At 39.4% G+C, this 26,228-nt stretch overlaps 1 protein-coding gene across 4 annotated transcripts; it reads right to left on the bottom strand.

The window, feature by feature from the left end:
- Positions 1 to 1,758: 1,758 nt before the first annotated feature.
- Positions 1,759 to 26,081, bottom strand: rbbp8l (retinoblastoma binding protein 8-like). 4 transcript variants are annotated; one of them, XM_079802192.1, is made up of 18 exons: positions 25,942 to 26,081; positions 25,759 to 25,860; positions 15,640 to 15,754; positions 13,170 to 13,274; positions 9,298 to 9,340; positions 9,110 to 9,205; positions 8,924 to 9,036; positions 8,513 to 8,588; positions 8,068 to 8,252; positions 7,718 to 7,798; positions 7,045 to 7,097; positions 6,860 to 6,930; positions 6,088 to 6,784; positions 3,180 to 3,309; positions 3,072 to 3,106; positions 2,875 to 2,968; positions 2,709 to 2,796; positions 1,759 to 2,612 (listed from the first exon to the last, which is right to left on the bottom strand). In XM_079802192.1, the coding sequence occupies exons 4-17, from the start codon at positions 13,234 to 13,236 to the stop codon at positions 2,711 to 2,713; spliced, it is 1,827 nt and encodes a 608-aa protein (XP_079658318.1). In that variant the 5' UTR covers positions 13,237 to 13,274; positions 15,640 to 15,754; positions 25,759 to 25,860; positions 25,942 to 26,081; the 3' UTR covers positions 1,759 to 2,612; positions 2,709 to 2,710. The 4 variants fall into 4 exon arrangements, with proteins under 4 accessions (XP_079658318.1, XP_079658317.1, XP_079658319.1 ...); XM_079802191.1 differs by lacking the exons at positions 25,759 to 25,860; positions 25,942 to 26,081 and having other exon boundaries at positions 15,640 to 15,827; XM_079802193.1 differs by lacking the exons at positions 7,718 to 7,798; positions 25,759 to 25,860; positions 25,942 to 26,081 and having other exon boundaries at positions 15,640 to 15,842.
- Positions 26,082 to 26,228: the final 147 nt, after the last annotated feature.

Raw genomic sequence — 26,228 nt, 5'->3', positions numbered from 1 at the left:
AGTGAGCCTCTAATAATCCCCTAGATGGTGGGATTAAACACACTCTTTCGAATGAGACCAAGAAAGAGAGACATAAAAACAAGCAAATACATAAATCTAGATCTTTGTAACAATCAATACTAACAAGCACTAAATCCAAACAACTTTGGATTGTTGTTATAGGTCCAAAAAATCCTAAACATGGAAATATAGGGGAGAGCGGGGCACAACCTAACATTTTTCACTTTCTCAGTTTGTGTAAATTCACTTGGGGTTCAGAGTATTTATTTTTTCCACACATTCATTTCACACGTTTTAGTAATGATGTGGTTTTTGGTTCATTAATACAGTGTATACTTTTTTCTTAATTTACACCGAAAGAATGGAAGTGATGTGTCACAACATGCCCCATAGGTGGGGTACATTGTGACATGTGAGGGGCACATTGTAACGAGCATATGACATCTTAAAATGCTATCTGATAAAATACAAATCAATATCAAATAATGGCTATTTTTAATCATTAAAATTGATTTAATAAATCAAATGTTTGAGTTTGACAACAAACATATGGCAAATTGCAATTTACTTTTGCTATAGTTAATTTTTTTGTTATGTTTAGTGATATCTTCTAAAGATTTCTTATTTTTGGCACAATTTTTTACATACAGTGTTTATGGCAACTAGCAAATTCACTATGTTTCGTCATGCTGGCATGTGTGTTACAACTAAGTCAAGTCAAGTCAAGTCAAGTCAACTTTATTTATATAGCGCTTTTAACAATGTAGATTGTTTCAAAGCAGCTTTACAGTGTTAAACAGGAAAATAATGCAGCATAATTTTATTCAGCTGTATAGCCATTCTGGAAAAATTTCAAGTATCATACAGTGACAGTGTGGGCTTTAGATTAATAATTTGATCAGTAATTTAGTTTAAATGGTTAATTTAGTTTATTATTTAGATGTATTTCGATGTGTCCCCAACTGAGCACGCCAAGCCAGAGGCAACAGTGGCAAGGAAACCAAAACCCCATTAGGTGACCTAATGGAGAAAAATAAACCTTGGGAGAAACCAGGCTCAGTCGGGGTGCCAGTTCTCCTCTGGCCAATTAACAAACAGCGTATTATTATTATTATTATTCTGGCAGTTTTACAGCTCAGAGGTCATAATAGATCAGAATATTCGAGGGACCGGGGGCAACATGCTGGAGACGGGTTTATTGAGGATGATGTTGATTAAATAATTATTAAAGTGCAATATTCGAATGATCGGAGGCAACATGCAGGAGACGGGTTTATTGAGATGCCGTGTCGATGAGGCAGTTTCAGGGGGAGTCTAATCACGGTCTCCCAGACAATAACCCCGCGTTAGGTTGTGCCCTGCTCACCCCTACTTCTAAGAGAAAGAGTAAATTGGGACACCTAAGCATTAACCAAGAAATGTGCATGGACAAATTTGCATTTAAAACATTCATATTTGAAATTTTGAAAACAGTAATTCCACAGGTTTTTAATGGGATTTTTTACCTTTGGAATTTAAACTCGTTTCAGTATACACGAGTAAGCAAGCTAAATGTTGTGGTGATTGGCGTATTAAAGTGAAGGTTTTAAATTGTTCCAATGACGCAAAGAAATCGTTCTTCACGGTGAAACGATTTACCCTCATCCTGTAACACTGTAGGTGTTTCCCACATCCTAAACCATTTACAACAGTTCACAAGGTATTACCACAGTCCACAGCCATTGATCAAACAAAAAAAAAGTCAATGGAAACCTTGGTAAGCCATCAAAATACCTTTATTTACGTGTTACGTGTTTTTTAAACAACAAATTGTAAATGTAACTAAGATCTCCAAAATAGTTTTACCTCAGATAAAAGCCAAGGTATAAGACTAGTTTAAAGCAACTGTACAGAAAGTAAAAAAAAGCATAGTTTGTTCTTCACAGTTTTACCTTCCTCCTTTTACACACTGAAAGCTTTTACAGCTGCAAGTGGAAAATTCACTATTACAAAATATATGCTTGACATCTCAAAAAAACCAAAAGGGGAAGCCGAGGGTTTTTCATTTTGCCACATCTACAAGAAGCAGGCCATAGTGTTCAGACGGAGACCAAAATAGATGAGATGTGACAGCTCTCACACGGAAGAGAGAATGAACACAAACGGAGAGCAGACATGATCATTGTAACAACACAAGAAAGCAAGCAAGTCTATGTACACTTTTAATAACTCATGGTGCAAATGAAGAAAGTGAAACCGACAAAATAAAAATAGAACAATCTAGCTGATAAGTTTATTGACAGCCCCGTGTCAGTAAGAGCAACTGGCTTCCTGTTGTAGAACAGCTAAAGATTGCTAGGAAATCTACCCATCGAAGGAGCATATTCTGTATTTCTGCGCTGAAGATTTGAGACACTTATACAAACTATATCGTTTTACACAGTAATGCAGTGTGCACTGCAGTGTGCATTCTGTTCGATGCGTGAGAATTATGTTTACAGATGTGTGATTAAAGTCTAGAGTTGTTTTTTCTGGAAAACTAAAGCGAACGCCAGTGATTTGAACTTGGAGGCTGGTGACGAAGGGTGAAAACAAAATGGCTGACTTAACCACAACCAAATTGTATCCATTGCCTGTAAACAATGGAAAGAAAATGACATTAAGAAAAGAGTGTTCATGAAAATACTAAAATACAATTAACATAAACCATGGGAAACATCAAAAGAGACCATCATCCTTTATCTGGGGCTGCATGGTTTCCTTGAGTTCCTCTGCTCAGCCGTATTTTCTTCTCCTTTAGCGAGCGCTGGAAAGGAGCTAAGACAGAACAATGAATCCAAAGTGAAATTTCAGAAGATGCGAAATGTATTAATTGAATAAAAGATTATCTCTTACCATCAGTCTCCTGCCCAGATCTTTTTCTGCTTGCTTCAAGGTTGTTGTTCTCCTTCTCCTCTTGCTCAACTGTTCTGCTCCCAAGATTAGTGACCTTCAAAAAAGATTGGTGACCACACAAATCACAACTGATCTCCTAACATCAGAAAATCTCATTTAAAGTTGCATGCAATATAATGACATAACATTACGTTTACCTGTCCTCCAGGTTTAAGCGGCTCCATAACCACAACTGGAAGGCAAATCAGATTGATTAAAAATAGTCGAATTAACCTCAAACTGACCCAATGAGAGTGAAGCTTTACCTGGTTGGAGGGAAATGGTTAGTGATGGGATTTTCTTGTTCTCTAAGCTGAAAGACTTTTCAGCTGCTAGAGATGTTTCACCTTCCTTTACCCCTTCCTGTTCATTACATCTTTCTTGTGCTTCCTCCTGCTGTGTAATGTCAACCAAACATCACAGTCAATTTTATTTTTGTACTCATTAAAACAAACATAGACCAGCACAGATATCATGGCCACGAATTAAAGGGTTAGTTCACACAAAAATGAAAATTCTGTCATTAATTCCTCACCATCATGTCGTTCCAAACCTGTAAGACCTTTGTTCATTTTCGGAACACAAATTAAAGGGTTTGTTCACCCAAAAATGAAAATGATGTCATTAATTACTTACTCTCATGTCGTTCGACACCCGTAAGACCTCCGTTCATCTTCAGAACACCAATTAAGATATTTTAGTTGAAATCTGATGGCTCTGAAAGGCCTCAATTGGCACAATGGCACGGTTCACTATCAAGACCCTTAAAAGACACTAAAGACGTCGTTACAAAGTCCATCTCACTACAGTGGTTCTACAATAACTTTATGGAGTGACGAGAATAGTTTTTGTGCGCGAAAAAACCCTAAATAACGACTTATATAGTGATGACGATTTCAAAACATGGCATCATGAAGCTTCGAAGCGTTATGAATCAGTGAGCCGAATGATGATTCGGATCGCGTGTCAAACCGCCAAACTGCTGAAATTTGGCGATCCAAACTGCTGAATCGACTCGCTGATTCATAACTCTTCGAAGCTTCATGATGCCGTGTTTTGAAATCGTCATCACTATATAAGTCGTTATTTAGGGTTTTTTTGCGCACAAAAACTATTCTCGTCACTCCATAAAGTTATTGTAGAACCACTGTAGTGAGATGGACTTTGTAACGACGTCTTTAGTGTCTTTTAAGGGTCTTGAGAGTTTAAAGTGCCATTGTGCCAATGGAGGCCTTTCAGAGCCATCAGATTTCAACTAACATATCTTCATTTCTGTTCCGAAGTTGAACGGAGGTCTTACAGGTGTCGAACGACATGAGGGTGAGTAATTAATGACAGAATTTTCATTTTTGGGTGAACTAACCCTTTAAGATATTTCTGATTTTTGATTTCTGAAGATATTATTTGAATGCATTAAAGAGAGAGTGATTGTGTGTGTGAATTACTCATACCGTCTCTATTCATTATGAAGCTGTGGTTTGTACTTACATCAAAAGGTATTGAAATCTATGCTATAACGGTTGAGTTTCTAAGCTACTCTAGTGATAAATCCAGTGATCTGGCTTCAGGGCGTGCGTCTGCGTTGTCAGACACACGACACGGCTCGGCTCTCGGTCTCACAGAAAAAAGCTCATGAGCACTGAACGGAGAAGTTTTCCATAACGTTCTTGAATATTGCACAATCGCTATACTGTTCAAACTGGCAAGCCTTTAAACTCATTTAATTGACAAAATTCAGAAGTGATCTGGCTTCGGGGTTTGCGCGCGCCGTCTCTGTGTGTGTATCAGCGCATATAAGAACGGCGATTAACTGAACTGTATAAACTGTGTAAAACATGCAATTACCATAGTAATTCTGAGCATCTATAAACAACGATAACTGCTCCTGCATCTTTCCGTATGCCTGCAAACTTCACTTGATGTGACTGATGGGGCGGAGTCACGTGAAAACCGAAATAACCGACATGGAAAAATACCGTCGGTTAGAGGTTCTAAATTTCGGTTTCGATTAGTGTTCGGTTAATCGTCCAGCCCTACCTTGAATCATTATAGTACACTTATAATAAGTGTTTATATTGGGACTATTTCAGACCGGTCTGGTAGGAATCGCTGCGGAGGAGCACAGTCCCTGCGTGACTCGCCATAGACATAAACAGAGAGAAGTAGCTCCGGCTGCAATGTTCTTCCGCAAGACGCATCCAGTTCTGTTTCTTAACCGCTAGAGCGCAAAAAGTTGGACTGCAGCTTTAATGAAATGTGGCCTCTAATTCTTAGTTTGTGGTGATATCTATTTTTGTATATTTCATGTGCAGGGCTCCATGAACAAGCACAGCACAGCAAAAATGTTGGTTTGCATATCCAACAGTTACAGTAGTATAGAGTTTACAACAGTACACAACAAGAAGTTAATATTGAGTAACAGACATTTTGGAAACAATATAAACAGTAATTTAGTTTATTTGTTCTAAATAGTTCTAAACCAAGCCAAAGCAGAAATAACCTTTTCATGTTACCAAGCAGGCCGGGACCAGTCGTCGTGCAAGTGCCTATGCCCCATTCTCAATGCTTGATACATAGTGGGTTATTGCGATCTTGTTCTAGATCATTGAGGCAGCTTTTTTCAACCAGTTAGCACTGTGCTAAGCTGTTTTAGGCTAAAAAAGTTAGCTTGCTTCCAGAAAGCAAACTAAAGACCCAAAAAAAGGGAAACGTTTCACTTGTTGTGATATTGTGGTCAAGTTGAGCTAAGTGGGCTAAGCTGTTAGCATGTAAACCGAAGACAGAAACTGTTAAAAAAAAAAAAAAAATCTTTAGCTTTGGTAATATTATGTGATGTGCAATTTATAATTAACATATTTTCATGCTTAAAAATCTATACTTTCTAATCAGGCACAAACAGATTACTCTGTTGAAAAAAAAAACAGCATATGCTGGTTATGTATGTTTTGAAGCATGGCAGCTGGTTTGAGCTGGTTTATGCTGGTCCTGAGCTGGAGCTAGTTTCTTGGGACCAGCACTTGACCAGCTTAAACCAGCTCAAACCAGCTGCCATGCTTCAAAACATACATAACCAGCATTTGCTGGCTTTTTCAACAGGGTACTCAGAAAAATGTGTCTCAGCCAATGGAATGGCTTTATTGAGGAGGTTTTTTTAATGCATCATTTGAAGTCTACCTGTGTATGATTATCTGCTGTCTGCTGATCACTTTGAGGGCTTGATGGACATTGAGACGATGATGAAAGTGTAACAGGTGGCGAGGAAGACGAAGGCGAAGATGCATCGCTCTGTGAGTACGTTTTCTCTTTCTCTTGGCTTTTTGAGCGTCCCGACTCAGACAGGTCCAGTGGTGCTTCCTCTATCTCCTCTCTTAAATTCTCACCAAAAATCCTCTCTGACTGCGCAGTCGAGGGCCTCCATGGGGGCGGAGCTGTAACAGCTTCTGTCACTTTCTTTTCTCTTCCCTCTGCATGCTCTGAGAGGTTTCTGCGGGACCAGGGCAGAGGGCCGGAAGGTGCTGAGCTGTGTGTGCGAGGCTGGAGGCTGCTGTTTGGTGGGACTGGTTTAGGGAAACGCAGTATTTTTGTGCTTGAAAATGGGCTCTGTCTTGGATTAACCGCGATCCCTCTACTAACACCAGAGTTGGCCGCTGCTACGGCTACCCACTCTGTGGATTCAGAGAGTGACCATGGCATAGACAGGCGATCAAGACAGGTCTTGATCGGAAGAGGCCGGTAGGGGACGGGGGTGTGGATTTGTTGCCGGCTGCTACGTTCCTCAGAGACAGCAGAAGAAAAAATAGGATTGTTCTTCAGTAGGCTAAGAGGAGACAAAGGGGAATGTCTGTGCTCCACCGAGTCCACGCTGGCAGCTCTGTGAACACATGAGGAGAAGGATTATGATCTGTCACAATCTTTTGTATGTTTCAGGTGTCAATGCCTGTCTCACCTCCTTTCATTGCTGTGTTCGGTCCCCCATCTCACAGGGCTCGAGGTGGGCAACATGGACTTATTAGATTCCTGAGAGAAACACAAATTTCAGCAACCAATGAGACACGAGGGAACAGAAAGAAACACGATTTTATACGAAACAACCAACTTGAAACAATATTTAAAGAACAAATTATTGCTTACAAATGAAAGAGCCCTGCCCCAGCTTTGCATAAGTTTGTGTTCAGATGCTTTTTCTGTTCAAAATAAAGGACATTACAGATGTTTTCACCAGTACAGTGTGGAACAAGCAAAGAAACATACATTTAGTACCAGGAAAACTTCATATATTGATCTGCTCAAATGACAAACATCATGTATTATCTGAAAAAATAGCATTGGCTTTCATATATACGTACTACCGGCACATCCAGGAACTTAACTGTCGATTTTGTCACCGCCCCTTTTTAGGGGAAAATAAACTAGACTTCCCATAGACTTCAATACAAAATAGCGGCACAAAACCGTACACAGCCGGCAGGCTGGAATAATTTAAGAAATCTCTCAGATTAAACATGTCAAGTAATTATATGTCCACACTGCCTACCAAGCACATGAAAGATACATCCACACACTTAATTTGGTCAATTTAAAACATGTCCCTTCATTCTCCCAGCGTCAAATTGGTGTAAGAAGTGAATGATTTTACTTCGTTTTTGAAAGTAAACATCTTTAAATGTATTTATTATGTTTTTATATTTAGAGTACTGAGTGCACTTTTCTGTCCAGCCATAGTTAACTAGCCTGACTTAGCTTCCGATAGCATCACCCGTACTCCATGATTAAAAAAACAAAGTAAAATCATTCACTGGCTTACCTGGTGACTCGATGAGGTGTGAGTAAACGTCCGAGTAAGACACCTCTGGCCACTGGGTGGGGTTGTTACACCAATTTGACGCTGGGAGAATGAAGGGACATGTTTTAAATTGACCAAACTAAGTGTGTGGATGTATCTTTCACGCTTTATGGCAGGCAGGGTGGACATATAATTTCATGACATGTTTAATCTTAGGGATTTCTTAAATTATTCACGCCTGCCGGCTGTGTACGGACGTTGTTTAGCGCTATTTTGTCTATGGGAAGTCTAGTTTATTTTCTAGTTAATTGACAGTTAAGTTCCCAGATGTGCCGGTAGTCCGTATGTCAGAAATGTCTACTGTAACTTACCCAGAGTGTCAGGTTGGCTGTTGTCCGTCTCTCGTTTGACACTCGGTGCAGGTACAGTGGCGTCCCCTGGTGGAGGTTGGCTGGACTTCTGTCCTGAGGTCAGTAGAGTCATAGCAGCCGCTGCTGTGTCAGGTGACACCTTGCCCTCTGGGGTGATTGTGTCCTCTGAATGACCATTCTGCCGACTGAAAGGTAAAGGAGGAAGTTTGTATTTGAATGCATGACTATTATCTGCAACACATCGTACTGGTCTGTTAAACCGGCCCTGACCGCAAACCAAAGTGACCAACATTTGGTGCAGACCGCAATATATGCTGGCCAGTGTCGCATAGCTACAGTTACAGTCAATCAGATTGTGCCACTTTATGACAGGACTTGAACTTTCCCATGATAAACAACAGAAATGCTCGCACACAAATGCCAAGGAAGCATGTTAAGAACTCACTTCGACGGATCCCTCGAGCCCTTCAGCTCCTCTCTCAGTCTGTCATTTGCTTTCTTTAGTGCATTCATCTCACTCACTGCAGCAGTGAACAAACAGAGGAATATATGAATATTAAAGATATTCCTGTGAAATAGATGGACTTTGTAACAATAAAGTAAATACTGCAAAAGGTGACTTCCCCATGCCTGTTGTGGTTTTATAATATTTAAAAAATTGCATCATGTGTTTGTTTATCACATGTTATTTATATTTTCAGTTTTCGTTTTAGTTCAAGTATCATCTCATATTTATATTTGATTTTTACTTCAGTTTTATTTCAATTAACGCAAAGTTTTAATAGTGTTAAAAAAACAACACTGGGTCAATGACACTCTATTTCTTCTTCACATAAAGGCTCTCTTTATAGCTCACCCAGTACAGAGATGTGTTGTAGACTCTGGAGCTGGGAGTTTTCATACTCCTGTTGTCTTTTTTTAGCCACGTCCTGAGTGACTGTACACCTGTCACACAACCCAGCCCGCAACCTGAGGATCGATAGACACATCCAGTGTGGGCAGCGGTACGTGAGATCACATTTACGAATGAACTCTCACAAACCTGTTCTCCAGCTGTTTGATGTTCTCAGTGAGAATCCGCTGCTGTTCTCTCATCTGCTGGTTCCTGTTGTAAAGTTCTTCCATGCGCTTTGTATCGCTACAACAGAACGCACACAAAACATTAATGACGTGGATGTCAAATTTGATGTCAGTCAATCGGAGCTTGAAAAATAGGGTATTCACACTCACATATTCTTTTTATTTGTCAGCTCCAGTACTTTCTCCTGACACACTGAGGAGAGAGAGAAAGATACATAGTGAATCTAAACAACTGGAGAGTGAAGTGCTGGATGGCACATCGGAAAGAAATGGTGGCAGTTACGATTTTAGATGAGAAGTATTTAAATATCATGTTCAGGTGTTTTTTTGCCGACACTTTTGGGTGCTTTATTAGGCATTAATGTGAGTCACAATGTAATGTCATTGTGTTGAATTCACCCCACCTTCAATCATTAAACTCCTTCATTCACAATCTCCTTTTGTGTTCAGAAAGAAAGACAAAAAAAAAAAAAAGTTTAAATCGACATGTTAAATAACCATTGCTAATTTCATGCTAAGCAATGTTGCAGATTTATTAAGAGTTTGTGAGCTCATAGCATGCATTGCAGCATGAATAAATTATGTTGTTTATTGTTTTTAATATATTTTTAATACTGCTGTGTTGTCAGTGTTTTCATCACTGTCAAGGTGCATTTGCTGTGGACAACATGCATTCACTCTCTTCCACTGAAGAAAAGTGAAGCCACCAATGTCTGAATATGGCGCTGACATCTTTTCGCTTATTTGGGACCTGAGTCTGCGGACCCGAGTTTGTGCAGTAGAGAGCAGGAAGTAGAGCCGCGATATCAAAACCCCGCCCACACTCCCGCAGTATCTGTTAGTACAATTTACTGCAGAACAACTCTTTACGTTGGTGTGAAATAAACAGTTATGGAAATGTAGAAATTAAAGTTGAAGCTTTCAATCTCCTCCCGAAAATCCCCCCCAAAAAGTCTGTTAGTGCTACAGTGACAACTTCGCTCAGAGAAACTGTCAATCACAGCTGTCAATCATGACATCACACCCCCGTTTTTATAGCATCAAATAACAAACTAAAACCAAACTCATTTAAAAAACGAACACTTGAACTTACATCAGCATGATAAAAACGACCTAAAATGACAGAAACAATCTTTGAAAAAAAATTATAAGTGTAATTTGATTGTTTAATTTTTCCCACATCCCATTACATTACACAGAGAGGGCTGGGTTTATGAGCTATACTGGGACCAACCACCTGGGGGCGATCGAGACGTTTTGGCTTCACTTTTCAGGACTTGTGCGGCACACTTGGTTATTCCCTATAAAACGAACTAAGTGTGTTACATATTTTTATGGAAAGTAATGCTACGTTACTTTTTATCAACTGGGCTGGGCTTACTTGTTTGTTTTTTAACAACAACAAAGACCCTTTCAGACCAAAAGTGAAATGAATGAGTCTCAAGGCCTGTTCACACCAGGACGAATTTCGCGCGCGTTTATCGCCGACGTTTAACGCCTCATGACTAAACAAAGGGCGTCAATGTGAGTGTGCACACCGACGCGCAAAACGGCAGGCGTAAAATTGAATAAAAATAAAAAAAAATGCCAAAGGGTTTTTTTTTTTCTTGACGCGGCCAACCAATGAGATCAGCCCTTTTAATTATGTGCCTGGAGAGGCTGAAGTGACAGTAAAACACGACTTGGTGGCGCTCAAGCACAAAACGGTCTTGCCGAGCACACATTGATATGACGAAGAAGTAGTAAGTAGACAAAGAAGATGAGCTGCTAATGCTGCTTGCCAGTTAGTAAAGAGTGTGTGAATGGTTTTGGTTTTGGCCATAGACATATGTCTATGGTTTTAGCAAGCACGTAAATACGGTCTCTCTTCTTCTTCTGTGTGACAAGCGAGTGTCAGAAGCGTAAAGTGCCGCAGCACCACCTTGTGTACCAGGAGTGCCATCTACTGAATTTGCACGTTCACTCGGCGCCAGTGGAAATCACTTGAGTGTGAACACTCAAGAAGCACCGAAAAAAGTCACGAAAAATGCTGGCGATAAGGGCGCGTGATATTCGTTCCGGTGTGTACAGGCCTTTAGGCTGAAGGAAATGCAAATTGTACAGTAGCTGCTGTACAGTAGAGGGCGCTGCTCAAACAAACCTTTCAGCTGTGCTGCTGTTCTCAATCGCAGAAGAATAGGGCACATGAGAAGAAACTTTGGTTGAATCCTAAATCGCCCCCTAAACCCTCAATCACTATTCCCTACTTCACTCCACTAATACAGTTCACTTGAAGGAGGGAATAAAAACGAGTGAGTGAATTCAGACAGCTGTTAAGCATACAACGGTTGTACACTTATTGCGGTGCAATGTGGGATAGAATGAGTGCACTCGATAACATCCACTATGATTTCGGACTCCACTACAAGTGCCCTATTTGAGGGTATAGGGGTCTATTTCTGATTCAGCCTTCAACACCCTGGCTGCATCCAAAATCGCATGCTTCACAACTAGTAGGGAAAAACAGTAAGGGAAAAAAGAAGTATGTCTGAATTCACAGTACTCATAAAAGAGCAGGCAAAAAGTACCCGAATTACCTATTTCGTCCGGCGAGATTCTGAAGTGTGCACATGATGGACACTTTACCATCCCATGAAGCCACGTGAGATGATTTGTGAATGGAGGTGAAGCGACGCAACTGACACTGGTAGGGTCACATGATAATGACAATATGGCGTATGTAGTACACACATTCATACTATATAGAATATTCTTTTTTAGCGGTCATGAAGTTATTACTTATTCAAAATAATTACCTAATCAAGAAAATATGTGATTTCAGATGCAGTCTCTTTTTTTGGCTTATTAGTAAGGTTGAATTGGATCATTGAAGGTTAGCACCAAAGACATTGGTTAATAAAGTGAGATTAAATACATAAAGTATATTTGTGTAGTTTAGCATATTTAATTATTGCAGGTTCACGTAATAGTCTGAGTTTGCATTCACAGTTTTGTAATCATTTTGAAGAATGTTGGATCTGTTTTTATGCAAATAAGACAAGTAAATGCTCACATTTAGTCTAGAACTATAATAACCGTCATGTTTACACAGGGCTCACAACATCTCCACAACTCACTTCCGATATCTCTCAACATGGGGACAGGAGAGGTGTCAGTCAATAAATGGGAAAACAAAGTAGCTTGTGTTACTGATTTGAACTCTTGAATATTTTGTTGTAAATTTAAATGTAATGCGCCCCAACACTGGATGTATGGAAGCAACGCTGGCTGTGTCCGAAATCGCAGTAGGTACTTAATTTGAATAAGTAATTACTTCACAGCCTCTAAAAAAGTATGTTCAATGTAGTATGAGCGTGTTTAGAATGTAATCTGGACGTACCACATCAGCCATGTTGTCATTATCATGTGACCTACCAGCATCAGTTGTGTCACTTCACCTCCATTCACAAAAACTTTCCCGTGGCCTCATGGGATAGTAAAGTCCCCATCGTATGAACACTTCAGAATCTCGCCAGAAGTAGGCCATCCGGGTACTTTTTGCCTACTCTTTTATGAGTACTGTGAATTCGGATATACTACTTTTGTCACATACTGTTTTTACTGCTTTATAGTAGGGAAGTGTGCGATTTCGGATGCAGCCACTGTCAAACTAAGAAACGTTCTATTGGCCAATGCATTGAATTTGTGCGGCTGACTTGAACACGAGCAAAAACTGCATTGGAAATTCCCAATTGCGTAGATTCCTATTGAAATAACTGGATTTCGCAGAAAAACGGATGAATGACTCCGTACCTTATCTTGTTTGTGGTGATGTAAAGATGTTTTTACTGCTGATTGTTGCTTGTTGTTGATTGTTACAGAGGATTATGAAATGTGCATCTATATTAAACCATTTCGCATTATATCTTTGAAAAAGAATGCAGAGTTTTTGACCATATTTTGTATCAGCAATACAGATATAATCATGCATGCTTTGGTGGGATCTCAGTCAAATGCTCAAGACAAAAAAAGGAGGGTCTTACCCTCTAACTCATGCTCATGGACCTCCCGCAGTTTCTGCAGAATCTCAGAGAAGCTCTCCACAGCCATGCTGGTGTTCCTGCACACCTTCCACTTGACTGGTCTTCCTACGAATAAGGATGTGAAGGGGGAAAAAATGAGGAAAACTGTTAAAGAATTACAGATTTGTATATTTGATTAGAGAACAATAGGTGCCAGTTTCACATTCTGCTGTTGCTCTTGCTTAACTTGTTAAAATATGAGCTTAAATATATACACTCATATATACCAAGGCTTCTAAAAGCAGGTCTTGCGAAACCGGTTCTGCAAGGTGAACACTGTAGGCCTAACTTTATTTGTGTATACATGTATAAGTGTGTAAATGAGAGAGTAAGAAATAAGGAGAGATGGCTTTTTCACAACATGCGTGCGTGTGTGTGCTAGCAAAAAACAAACAGGATCTGGAAGTTTATTTATGACCTATGTAACGCGCAGACGGCTTATAAAAGGGTTCCATTCGACTCACACTACACAAGCGTCTAAATATGACGTTCGCCTTATTTTTCTTGACCTGTGCTATCTACAAACATCCACTCTTTTGTCTCAAAAATAACTGCCTCAAAGCTCTTTACCAGAGCACTGAAACTAAATGATTCATGGCTGACGTAAAGGCCTAGTCATAGAATGATCGCAATGCACTGAAATGTGACTACTTTGACAATAGATATATACGCTATTGTTCAAAAGATTGAGGTCAGTACAGGATCCATTAAATTGGTCCAAAGTGACAATAAAGACATTTATAAAGTTGCAAAAGATTTATTTTTAAAATAAATGATGTTTTTCAGAAACATTCAAAAATCCTACCAACCCCAAACGTTTGAAGAGTACTGTGTATGAAAACATGACAGTCAAAACAGACACTGTAAATTAGTCTAGGCACTGTAAATTATGCCAGATACAAACGTTTCCCTGTAGGGAGTGCATAACGTTTCTTAAAGCTTATGGCAAACAAGCATATTTTCGGAGAATATGGGGTGTTTCGTTTCGAATGCAAAGTGGGAAATGGGCTGCAAAGCTGCATATAAACATCTGAAAACATTATAATTGCGCATTCTAGGTTTGAACCCCGTCTGCAAGACCTGCAGCGATACAGCCTGCTGCTGAGGGCTCCTGGGAGGGTGTGGTTACCCCTCTCCCCCTCCCTTCCCCCATACAATCTTTTTTGCATTTTGATCTGAGTGATTTTGGCCTGCTCCTTTGCTCTCTCTGCATGTCGGGATATGTTAGCCAACAGTTTTGAACGTTACAGCAGCGGGAGCAAGAGGGAACCTGTCTCTCAGATCTGCAAACTTCACATTTCACACACATCTACACACACACACACACACACACACACACACACACACACACACACACACACACACACACACACACACACACACACACACACACACACACACACACACACACACACACACACACACACACACACACACACACACACACACACACTAACGTTTTAAACCTGTTGCTTTGAGCTGACTTTGCAAATATGATTACTTACATTTTAGAATATACCTATTTAAATTTAGCAGGTGATAACGACCTCTGATTTTCAGTGACCTTGACCTTTTGGGGTCAGAGGTCATACATGTCATCCCTAAATAAGTGGCATATTACATATTTACATGTAATTGGTCCAAAACCTACAAAATCTCTCATTTAGTCAGCAAGATGTAAAAGTGGAGTCTGAGCAGGCCTGGGGCATAATAATAATAATATTATCAATATGCATGAGAAAATATGTTTCTGAGATGGATTGTTGGATCAGGTCTGGTATTGTGCAATCACTGCCTATGATTTTGCTCGGTTTCTGTTTTTTTTGGCATTTGATGGATGTCTGTGTTGTACATGTTTTACATACTGAAGTCAACAGAGTAATATCAGTTTAATATACTTGGTATATTACCATGGGCACGACAATCAAATATGAGAGAGAGCGAGAGGGAGGGAGAGAGAGAGAGAGAGAGAGAGGAAGTTGCAAGCAAATGTTTAACTTTGTGAACATGTACTGAGGTTATGATACAAAGCCAATCGACACATTCTGATTAGCATTCAGTTATTATTTGAATAGTTTTGTTTAAAAAAAGATTCTCATTTATTATAAAATACCTGTGATTATGAATATGCTCAATATTCCAATTAGTATAAAACAGAATCGATAACAATAAAAATAGATAGACGCAGATGCAATGAAATGCAATACTACGACCAGATGAATTCATATCACCGATCAAATAAAAAAGAAATATTAAGTCACCCCACCCCAAACAGCTGAAAAAACTTGAATGGGTGATTGTGTTTCATCTGGAAATATATGGGTGTAAAATGAAGTGTTGCGTAATTGATGATTGATCGTAAAAATGTATATACCAAAAACACATGACACCTGATCGATACAGTGTGTCAGGGTAAAAGGAGTTCACTCACCCCGTGCCACCTTGTGGACGTCAATCACGTCACCTGCCAATCACGCGATGCTGTCGGTCTCCTCGTCACGCCGGTGTCCTCCGGAGCCCCTCGGAGAGTTAAATCGGATGGAAAACTATTGGGAATGAGAAAGAAATACAGAGGAAAGGTAAAGAAGAGTTTCTAATACGCCCTGCGCTCCTCTCCTCCCGCTCCTCCCCACTGACGAGGAGAACAGGTTTGAGCAGTTCCTCGCCGCGGCACACAAACACCAGTTCTCCCCTGGATAAACCGGTCCTGCTGAAATCCCACTAAACCTGCCCGACCACAAAGAAAAAAAAAAATCCGCAGAAGGATATAGAAAACCTTTAGACACACAAAGCCGCTTTATTCTGCTTTGATTTGCTCTTTTAATCTCAAGGAACAAGATGCCTTTATTCGGCTTCATTGCAGTGGCATGAGTACATTTACTAAGTACATTCCCTGGTGTAAAATTCAATCCTCATATTTTATGATGATAATTATCAAACTGAATAATCTGTAACAAGGTGTCATATGTTGCTTTGCAAAACCAAGTCTTGAAGCAGCATTTGAGGTTCCTCAGACCTTTGGAGAACCTCCATACGCTCTTGAGGTGACTCAAATGGCCTACGGTGCACCTTAAAAAAAATGCATGATGGTTTACTATAGGTAACTATTGTAAAAACAATGTTATTTGGAGTAAAAGCAAAGTAACCACACATTTAACCATGGTTTTACTAGAGTAACCATAGGCAATATAAGGTGCATTCGTAATAACCGCAATCACGAGATTCCAACTTGTAAAACGTGTTCACGTCCGCGTAGAACTCGTAATTACAGCTTGTAAACTGGGACTTTTCTGAGAGCGCCTACCATGAGACCGCTGTACCACCTGACCGCTGCAGATTCGTTTAGGCGTTGATAATGTTGTCATTGAAATGCATAATTCCCAGTCCGAGGACAGAACAGCTCAGAGTAGAACGCCACGTGTTGTCATCTCGAAACTACGGTAATTACAACATGGTGTGAACGCAGCAATACACTCAATAGCCACTTTATTAGGCACACCTGTTCAACTGCTTGTTAGCACATGTATCTAATCAGCCAATCACACGGAAACAATCAAACGCATTTAGGCATGAAGACAGGTCGAGATGATGCGGAAATTGAAACTAAGAATGGGGAAGAATGAGGATTTAAGTGACTTAAATCACTTAAAGACAGACAGGCTGGTCTGAGTATTTCAGAAATTGCTAATCTACTGGGATTTTCACGCACAACCATCTCTACGGTTTACAGAGAGTGGTCTGACATGGCTCGTTGAAGCCAGAGGTCAGAGAAGAATGGCCAGACTGGTTCGAGCTGATAGAAAGGCAACAGTAACTCAATGCACAACACTTTGAATCTTGAAGCATGTGGGCTATCTGAAAACCCCACCAGGTGTCAGGTAAGAACAGGATTCGCATCATGGATGTGTATCTGACAAATCTGCAGCAACTGTGGTAAACTAACGCTGTGTAAATATGAACCAAGTCTCTGAGGAATGTTTCCAGCACCTTGTTGAATCCCTGCCAGGCTGCCACGAATAATAAAGACAGTTCTGAAAGCAAAAGGGAACCTGGTACTAGCAAGGTGTACCTAATAAAGTGGCCAGTGAGCGTATGGTATTTGTAGCAAAACCATATTAACCACATTTTTACAATGATTTTACTGAAGTAACCTTAATTCAAGTATGGTATTTGTACTAAAACCATAGTATCGGTAGGCTATAGTACCGGTAATAATATAGAAAAACCTAGGTTAGACTGAAAACATGGAAAATTTTGGAATGTGAACCATGGTTTGTGCCAACCACCTGTTTTATACAGTAAACCAAACCATTGTTATGTTTTGTAAATGTAATCAAGGAAAAATATATATTTTTAAGTAGGCCTGAAATAAATTCAACCTATATATTTTGTAAATGCATTTTACCGACCTTGTAATTTTTCGTTTAAAGGATTAGTTCACTTTAAAATGAAAATTTCTCCATGATTTACTCATCCTCAAGCCATCCTAGGTGTATATGACTTTCTTCTTTCTGGTGAACACAATCGAAGTTACATTAATAAATATCCTGATGTTTCCAAGCTTTATAATGGCAGTGAACGGGGCTCACTAGTTTGAAGCTCAAAAAAGTGCATCCGTCAATTTTTAAACGCACCCCACACGGCTTCCGCCAGACCGCCTACCACAGGGATCTCCAATTAAACACACCTGAACCAGTTAATCTGTGTCTTGGGTCCTGTCCCAAATGGCACACTTCTTGTGGACTTAGAATGGCCGCTGCGTGCGCGTGTGACCGTAGGGTGTCCCATTTGTCATTTTAGGTCTCAGAAGGGTGCTCGCGAGCGCCCCCTTTGAGGTCGATATGCACCCTCAATGCACACTGGTGCGAGCTACGCAACGGACTTCTTCCCGGCAGACAAAACGGCATTACGTCGTGAAAGTGTGGACTCAGAGGAAGACCGTGAGGGCTTAGGGTGCCATTTGGGACAGGGCCTTACTAGGGCCTAGTAAGTCACTGATTGGCTGTTCAGGTGTGTTTATTTGAGGTTGGAGCTAAACTTTGCAGGACAGTGGCCCTCCAGGACCGAGTTTGGAGATCCCTGGCCTACCACATTCAACTTACGGAAAAAGAGTAACGCCTCTCGTAGTTCAAAACGCTTATGTTATGTCCTACATCATACGTCGCGTCAGTTGTGCTTTTTTCGTAAGTTGAATATGGAAGGTGGTCTGGCGTAAACTAGATATTTTACTTTAGAACGTGATAAAAATTTATATTTTTACTTGCACAAATGTATCGATTGGCTTCAGAAGGCCTTTATTAACCCCCCGGAGCCGTGTGGAGTACTTTTATACTTACTTTTACTTTTGAGCTTCAAACTCGTGAGCCCCGTTCACCGCCATTATAAAGCTTGGAAACATCAGGAAATGAATATAAGATTGTGTCTTATACACAGGATGGCTTGAGGATGGCATGGAGTAATTTTCATTTAAAAGTGAACTAATTCTTTAAGTAACTCGATCTTCTCTCTGGTGATGTATGTCGGACTTCTCCAATCACCCACCTCTTTCTCACAATTGACTGTAAGATCGCATTTAGATCAGTCCACAACCCATGGATAGAACCAAATCCTGTCCTACAATTTCTTTTTTTGATAATCCATTTAACTCTGATGTATGTCACAATATGGATGAAAAGATCTGTGACTACTTCTGTTTCACCATGACCTAACATGCCTCAAAACCTGTAAGATGAGATTACTGATATATAATAAATCTATAGCACTCTAGAAAAAAGTATGCAGACACACTTCCGGCCTCAGCAGGGCTCTGGTCCAGAATGAGCGATTCAATACTATGTAATGCAGCAAAACAGATGCCAGTAAAATCTGTTGGTTGATTTCTGATCCAGCAGTACTAGACAGAGTCTAGCCAGAGAGCCATGGGTCTCCACCTCACTGAGGACACAGCGGTCAGCAATAGAGTCATGTGAAGCTTATAAGCACACTATAGACTAAACCAGCTCTGTGTGTTATCTTATGGATCAGTTTGATATAATTTGGAGAATATAACAAACCATAACAACATAACTTCAAAACAAATCATGTCTGTTTACGCTGGGATAGGCAAATTACTATTTGATCACATATGAATGATTTAGAGAGCCAGAGAGAGCAACTAGGTTCATCTTTAAAGCAAATGGTGACAGATCTATGCAAAATGGTTTCACTGTTCGTAAAGCAAAGCACAAATATGCTATTTAACTGTAGTGCTCAGAGATGCGATCCGGTTTATGTCCACTGGGGGGTGTAGCAGCACATATTTGAACAGCCTATAGGCCTATGGGATTTACAGGAACCATTCATCATTACTCACAAATTAAATGGAATCAGGGATTGCCTTTACAGTTTTTCTCAGTCGCTTTGGTACATTTCTCAGATCAGAATTGAAATTCTCAAAACTACCTGTTCAATCTTCACATCATTGTGTCACTTGTGCACATCAAAAAAGCAGTTTCTCATTTCTTTGAACAAGTTGCAAATGCTTTGGTACATCCATGCAAATTATTATGTACAATTCTCTGCTGTTTCCTACATTATCTTAAGCCATAGTTTACATCAGAACATCCCTCTAGAGTACACTTATATTGACAACATGACTTAGCAATTTGACTGTCTTATCCGTACACAATGACACAAGGACTTGTCATTCTGATGGCACTGACATGTTCATTGACACAGATATTTACTTTTGAGAGATGAACTAAGGATTTTGAGCAAGAGACTGGCTTTTGCAGGTAATCCATGGTGTTTTGCTATTTGTACAAATTGTTTTGAGAAATGCACTTACTGTTTTACAAATGTCAAGGATGATTCGAGAAATGTACCAAAACGACTGAGAAAAACTGTAAATATTGCAAATGCAGCTGGAATTATTAATGGCGTTCAAATTAATAATAAAAAAAAACATTTGAAGTCAGCACAATTGCACTAAATTACTGGGTGTGTCATTAATTGTCATGACTTAAAGTTGACTTGTTTGTTTAAAAATGCACTGGCTTAAATATATGATAGGCGGGCGGATGGACGGACGAATGTACAGATAGATAGATAGATAGATAGATAGATAGATAGATAGATAGATAGATAGATAGATAGATAGATAGATAGATAGATAGATAGATAGATAGATAGATACCCTTATATGCTAATAACAACAGTTTGTTGAAAATGCACTAGCATAAATAAACAAATATAAGTTATTTTTTTAATGCGAGTGATGCCTCTTAGCAAAACAATTCAAATTTCTCAATGATTTTTAAATGACTGATTAATGCATGTCATGAACAATTTGAAATGATAAGAGTGATTTAGTTTTTACCTTTTAAATTTGACTAATGACATGACTTAATCATTCAACAGTAAAACATGTAGCAGGGTCTTCTGTTGGCCCCTCATCGTGCAGGAACACACACAGACTCACACACACAAGCACACACACACAGAGGACTGGGATTCCACAGGATCACTCCAGCACCACGATCAATGTCTTGAGCCAGATAAGACTTCAAAGAATGAGACAGATTTACAAGACATCGTGAATCTCCCTTTAAAAAATACTGCTGCATAAATGTTTATGTAACTCCAAAGACGTCCAACACTGCAGAAATAAGCTCAGTCATCATAAAATGGCAACTCACAAGAAAGAACAATGGGCTACCAGTGTTTTGCGAACAAAGCAATATTAAACAGATGTAAATAATTCATACAACGGATCTAAAGTCCACTAGTAAAACTGCTTACATTTTGCATCATACAAATGTAATACATTTGTTTCTCATAGAACATCGACAATTTGAGTCAAAAGTTAATATTAATATTATTACAAAAATATCTTAATATTTGGTTTACAGTCACATGACCAATGTCACTATTTGATTAGTGACCAAGAAATAGTGTGAAACATTTGCTCCTTGTGAATCACAATGTGTCTTTGTTTTCAAATCCTAATACGTAGTTTCTTTTCTAGACAATCCAGTCCAAATTCTTTCTTCAAATCGATATACACAGCGCACGTGATAAAACAGCCTGAATCAGCATCTCTAGCTGGAGTACCCTTGCAGTTTTAACTCAATTCAGTGTTCAGCCACCAGAGGGCGCTGTGTAATTGATCTCCACGGTAATTCACCTGTACGGAAATCACACACGGCCAATCTAAACTCCAATTTAATGCGTCTTAACATTTTTATCACGTACTGCAGAGATGCTGGATATAAACAAACACACTCGCTCACTCACACAGACACACACTCATCACCGGCAGCAATAAATGATTTCCCATTGGAAGCTGGGATGTTGTTTCTGCTCTTAAACTACTTTTGATAATCTCAACAGCATGTCTTTAGACCTGCCAGTACAGGAGGGATGGAAACCAGGGCCGTTGCCGTTTAACAGCATATGGCATATCCAGATCGCTCTGTTCCGCTACGGAGCAAAGGAATGGATGTGTCTTGATCATTTGTCTGTAGTGTTGCCAGAAAGCAACATGATGGAGCAGTCAGTCAGTCCAAGGCCCGATACCGTCCAAGCCCACCCAGAGACTCCACTTACAGTGACATCAAACAAGAACGAGAGAGGAAGGGGAGAGCGAAAGAAAGATACAGGACCGGGGTCGGGAACAGGGGAGCTTTGGTTTCCAATCCCCAAAGAATACTGTAATCTTAACACAGAGATTCACAAGTCACCATTTCTTCGTTTCTAATGATGGAAAATTACCGTAGCATAAATAGATATATTTCACGTTATGTGTAAATGTAAGCCCATATCCTAAATCATTCGAACTTTTGTTTGGACGTGCCATAGATTTAAAATCTTTTAATCTGTCACACGCTTGAGCAAAATTCAGTGCGTTTTTCAGGTCACAGGTGACCTCACCGATCCAGACGGTCCCTGTTTGCCCTTCAGCAAAGTGACAAGGGCTGCGCTTGAGTGTCTTGGGCTGGTGGCTGTATGGAAGCCCAATGACATAAAATAGTGTAAACCAGAAATATCTAGTAGAAAACATGCGCTAAGCTCCTAGAAAATGTAATCTTTGTATTCCTTTTTGGTGTCATGTGGTTTTTAAATCACTTTTATACCACTTTAATAGAAAAGTTTCAGTTTAATAGATATACAAATCTCATTTGGTGTAACATCAAGTGAAGTAATAACATATATCCTCACACCATGAAAACATAATCATTTTCAAAAATGTTTTTAAATATATTGTTGAAGATAAAAAATATTGTTTATAAATATTATGAATTGTTAATTGAAAAATATCACTAAATTTCAGTTCCGAGTTTTACCACATGTACACATCTTAATAATTATTTCCAAAAATGTTTTCAAATATATTTTTAAGGTTTTTTTATTTTCATTTTTTCCAAATATCACAAAATAATAATTCATGAATTACAAAACATTTCTATGGAGTTGCAACACATGACATCTTACATCTTTAAAACGTGAGTGTACACATCTTAATAATTATTTCCAGAAATGTTTTAAAATATATTTTAAAGTTTCAATTTTTTTTTTACAAATATCACAAATGATTAACTCATGAATAACATTACTTTTCTATGGAGTGGCACCCCATGACATCTCACATCGTGAAAACATGTAAGTGTAAACCTTAAAGGCCTGTTCACACCGGGACGATTTTCGCACGCGTTTATCGCCGACGTTTAACGCCTCGGGACTAAACAATGGGCGCCAATGTGAGTGTTCACACCGACGCGCAAAACGCCAGGCGTAAAAGCGTCATTTTTAAAAAAACGCCTCGGGTTCGTTTTTTTATTTTGACGCGGCGCGTAAAAAACTGTCCGACCAATGAGATCGGCGCTTTTGTTCACGTGCCTGGAGCTGCTGAAGTGACAGTAAAACACGACTTGGTGGCGCTCAAGCACAAAACGCTCTTGCCGAGCACACATTGATACGACGAAGAAGTAGTAAGTAGACAAAGAAGAAGATGGGCTGCTAATGCTGCTTGCCAGTTAGCAAAAAGTGTGTGAATGGTTTTGTCCATATACATAATATGTCTATGGTTTTGGCAAGCACGTAAATACTGTTTCTCTTCTCCTTCTGTGTGACAAGCGAGTGTCAGAGGCTTAAAGTGCCGCAGCACCATCTTGTGTACCGGGAGCGCAGCGCCAGTGAAAATCGCTTGGGTGTGAACACTCAAGACGCGCCGAAAAACGGCACGAAAAACGCTGGCGATAAGCGCGCACGATATTCGTCCCGGTGTGTACAGGCCTTAAAGCTGCACTATGTAACATTTTTTCAGTAAAATATCCACAAACCAGTAGGCCCTTGTTATATATTTTGTTCAGTTGAGTACTTACAATATCCCATGTTTCCAACTATTTGTAAATCGTGAGAAAATTGCTATTTTAACCAAGGAACCGGGACGTGTGAGGGAGTCGCCTGTCAATTGCGTCATATCTGCGTTTCCCTTGGTTTCCGTTTTTTTTTTAAAAAACGCTTTACTCTCACTGCAGTGTGAACAAGTGTCATAGCAGCCGCCGAGCAAACAGACAGAGTAACGGCATAACATCATTTTCAACACACTCAGATGTATCTAATATGATAAACAGAGCTGCGTTACCTCATACTCAAGACCCGGAAAAGCGACTGTGGCATAATAAAAGTCCTGCCGGCGACTATGCCATAACAGTCCCGCTGCCCGTGTGTTCCACTCTTCTTATTAACAATCGCTCCAGCGGCCTTGCTCAGCTTCCACAACACTCGGTCCTTCTCTGCTTCATACTACAGTAACCTTAAAGGGTAAAACTGCTTCAAATGTCTTTGTGTTGTTAGCTATTGACTCGTTCATTCAAATGCGCTACTATTCCATTGTTTTTCTATAACAATGGAATAGAAAATTTTTCTATATAAACACGCACTAGTCTGATGCGCAAAACCGTTACGCTTACTACTGCTAACATTAAATCACATATAATAGTCCATAAACCAAATTATATCCTCATAAACTGCAGTGGTGAGTAAACACCACAAATGTTGTAAAACTCACGCATGATAAGCCGCTAAGCAAGTATATAAGTTACAGTAACTTACATACCATTGAGACGTCCTGCTGTAGTCGCCATTGTTGCTTCTCCTGTTCAATTTAAGCCTCTAGATCAGATTCTGGATCGTTTATGTATGGCTAAATCTGATTGATCTCCATGGTTTATTTAGGATAAAGTTTTTTTCCTCACGTTTAAGGATGTCACAGCTTTCAGACGCTCTCAACGCAATAGCTGCGCGCGCTCGTGACTCTTTAGCCTGGCCCACACGATACGCCTCCAGCCGCTCGTTTTTTTTTTTCCGGAAAGACTCGATACAGCGTATCTTTCTTTTATAAATATAATAAAACTAAAGACTTTTTGGAGATATGAAGGATGCAATACTACTCTATAGGTACTCAAGATTGACATGAGATTGACTGAAACCCCCCCCCCCCTTAATAATCGCATCCATGAACATGATTTATGCCCGAGTCCAATCCCGATTATTTTCCGTGAAGACCACTTCTCAAGATTCTGCGCTCAAACGTGGCGTCATCAAGCTACGCCTTTGTTTTGAATAGGCGACCTCTAGTGGACGGAAAAGTTACATAGAGCAGCTTTAATTATTTCCAGTAATGTTTTAAAATATATTTTTAAGATTTATTATTATTATTATTTTTTTTTAAATATCACAAAATAATAATTCATGAATTACAAAACATTTCTATGGAGTTGCACCATATGACATCTTACATCTTTAAAACGTGAGTGTACACATCTTAATAATTATTTCCTCAAATGTTTTAAAATATATTTTAAAGTTTTTTTTTTTTTTTTTTTACAAATATCACAAATTATTAATTCATGAATAACACTACTTTTCTAATGAGTTGCACCACATGACATCTCACATTGTGAAAAAATACAAGTGTACACCTTAATTATTTCCAGAAATGTTTTAAAATATATTTTTAAGTTTTTTTTTTTTTTTTTTTTCCATAGAGTTGCACCATATGTCATCTTAGAATCTATTTAACCATTTAATTCCCCCCCCCCCCCTACATTTTAGTCATATATCAGGACTTCGTTTTGGCAAGTTGTATAAATATTAATGAAGAAAGAAATAACATTTTGGCCTACTTAATGTTTTCTTTTCAACAATTCCATTCTTTCATTGAAGCTTTTTTCTTCATTATGATATCAAGACAGTATCACCCTGGCATGTTTTACCTTGCCTTGATTAAATATCAAAATTAATTTTAATGAATTAATTAAAATAATAATATAAAAATAAATGTTAATGTATTTTTGAATAAATTAACAGGTCATAAGGTTAGCATCATGTTATTCACCCATAAATGTTTGCCCAACTTGCAATGCATTGGTACCCAAATCCCACTGAACATAATGAAGTGGCTACATTTTAAGAGTTACACCCTGACGGCAAACACTGAAACGATCTAAATGACTACAGGCTGTAGAGAGAGAGAGAATGCGGAGTGTGGCAGGTGGCAATAACTTACGATATGTAAGATGGGCACCCACGTGCACATGCACACACTCATTCCGGTTTAAGGTGGGGGGAAGTTGGTGGGTCTCCTTTCACGGAACAGGCACAGGAAGTTCTGTGGCACAGAGAGGAAGTTGATTAAAACAGAACACAAAAACACCCCCTCCTAATTCCTGTGTCCCAGGACGTGTCTTACCCACACGACAGGACACTGCGTCCATCTCCACCCCATAGACCACTAGACATGCTGTCTCTCTGTATGCTTGCGTGTGTGCGTCTGAAACAGTTGCTCACAGAACATTAAGGCATCTGAGTGTTTGTATACTTATGTAAAAGGAATAATTCACCCAAATAATCATATCAGTGTCATTCCAAACTCGTATGATTCTTTTTCTTTCATGGGACAAAAAAGAAGAGATTTTTATGTCCAAGTTGCTCTTTTTTTTATGAAGCACCAAAAAAAAAAAGCAGCATAAAAGTAGC

This window comes from Gobio gobio, assembly GCF_949357685.1.
Source record: "Gobio gobio genome assembly, chromosome: 21".
Taxonomy (NCBI): Eukaryota; Metazoa; Chordata; class Actinopteri; order Cypriniformes; family Gobionidae; genus Gobio; species Gobio gobio.
Note: the sequence above shows the minus strand (reverse complement) of the source record. Positions and strands in the feature narration are given on the sequence as shown.

Bases quoted from the DNA above. Each gene is read 5' to 3' on its own strand.
- rbbp8l (XM_079802192.1), bottom strand. From the start codon at position 13,236: ATGGCTGTGGAGAGCTTCTCTGAGATTCTGCAGAAACTGCGGGAGGTC. The intron at 9,206-9,297 runs GTGAGTGTGAAT...GTTCTGTTGTAG, and splicing joins CTGACAAATAAAAAGAATAT to CGATACAAAGCGCATGGAAG. The intron at 6,785-6,859 runs GTGAGACAGGCA...ATGTGTTCACAG, and splicing joins GAACACAGCAATGAAAGGAG to AGCTGCCAGCGTGGACTCGG.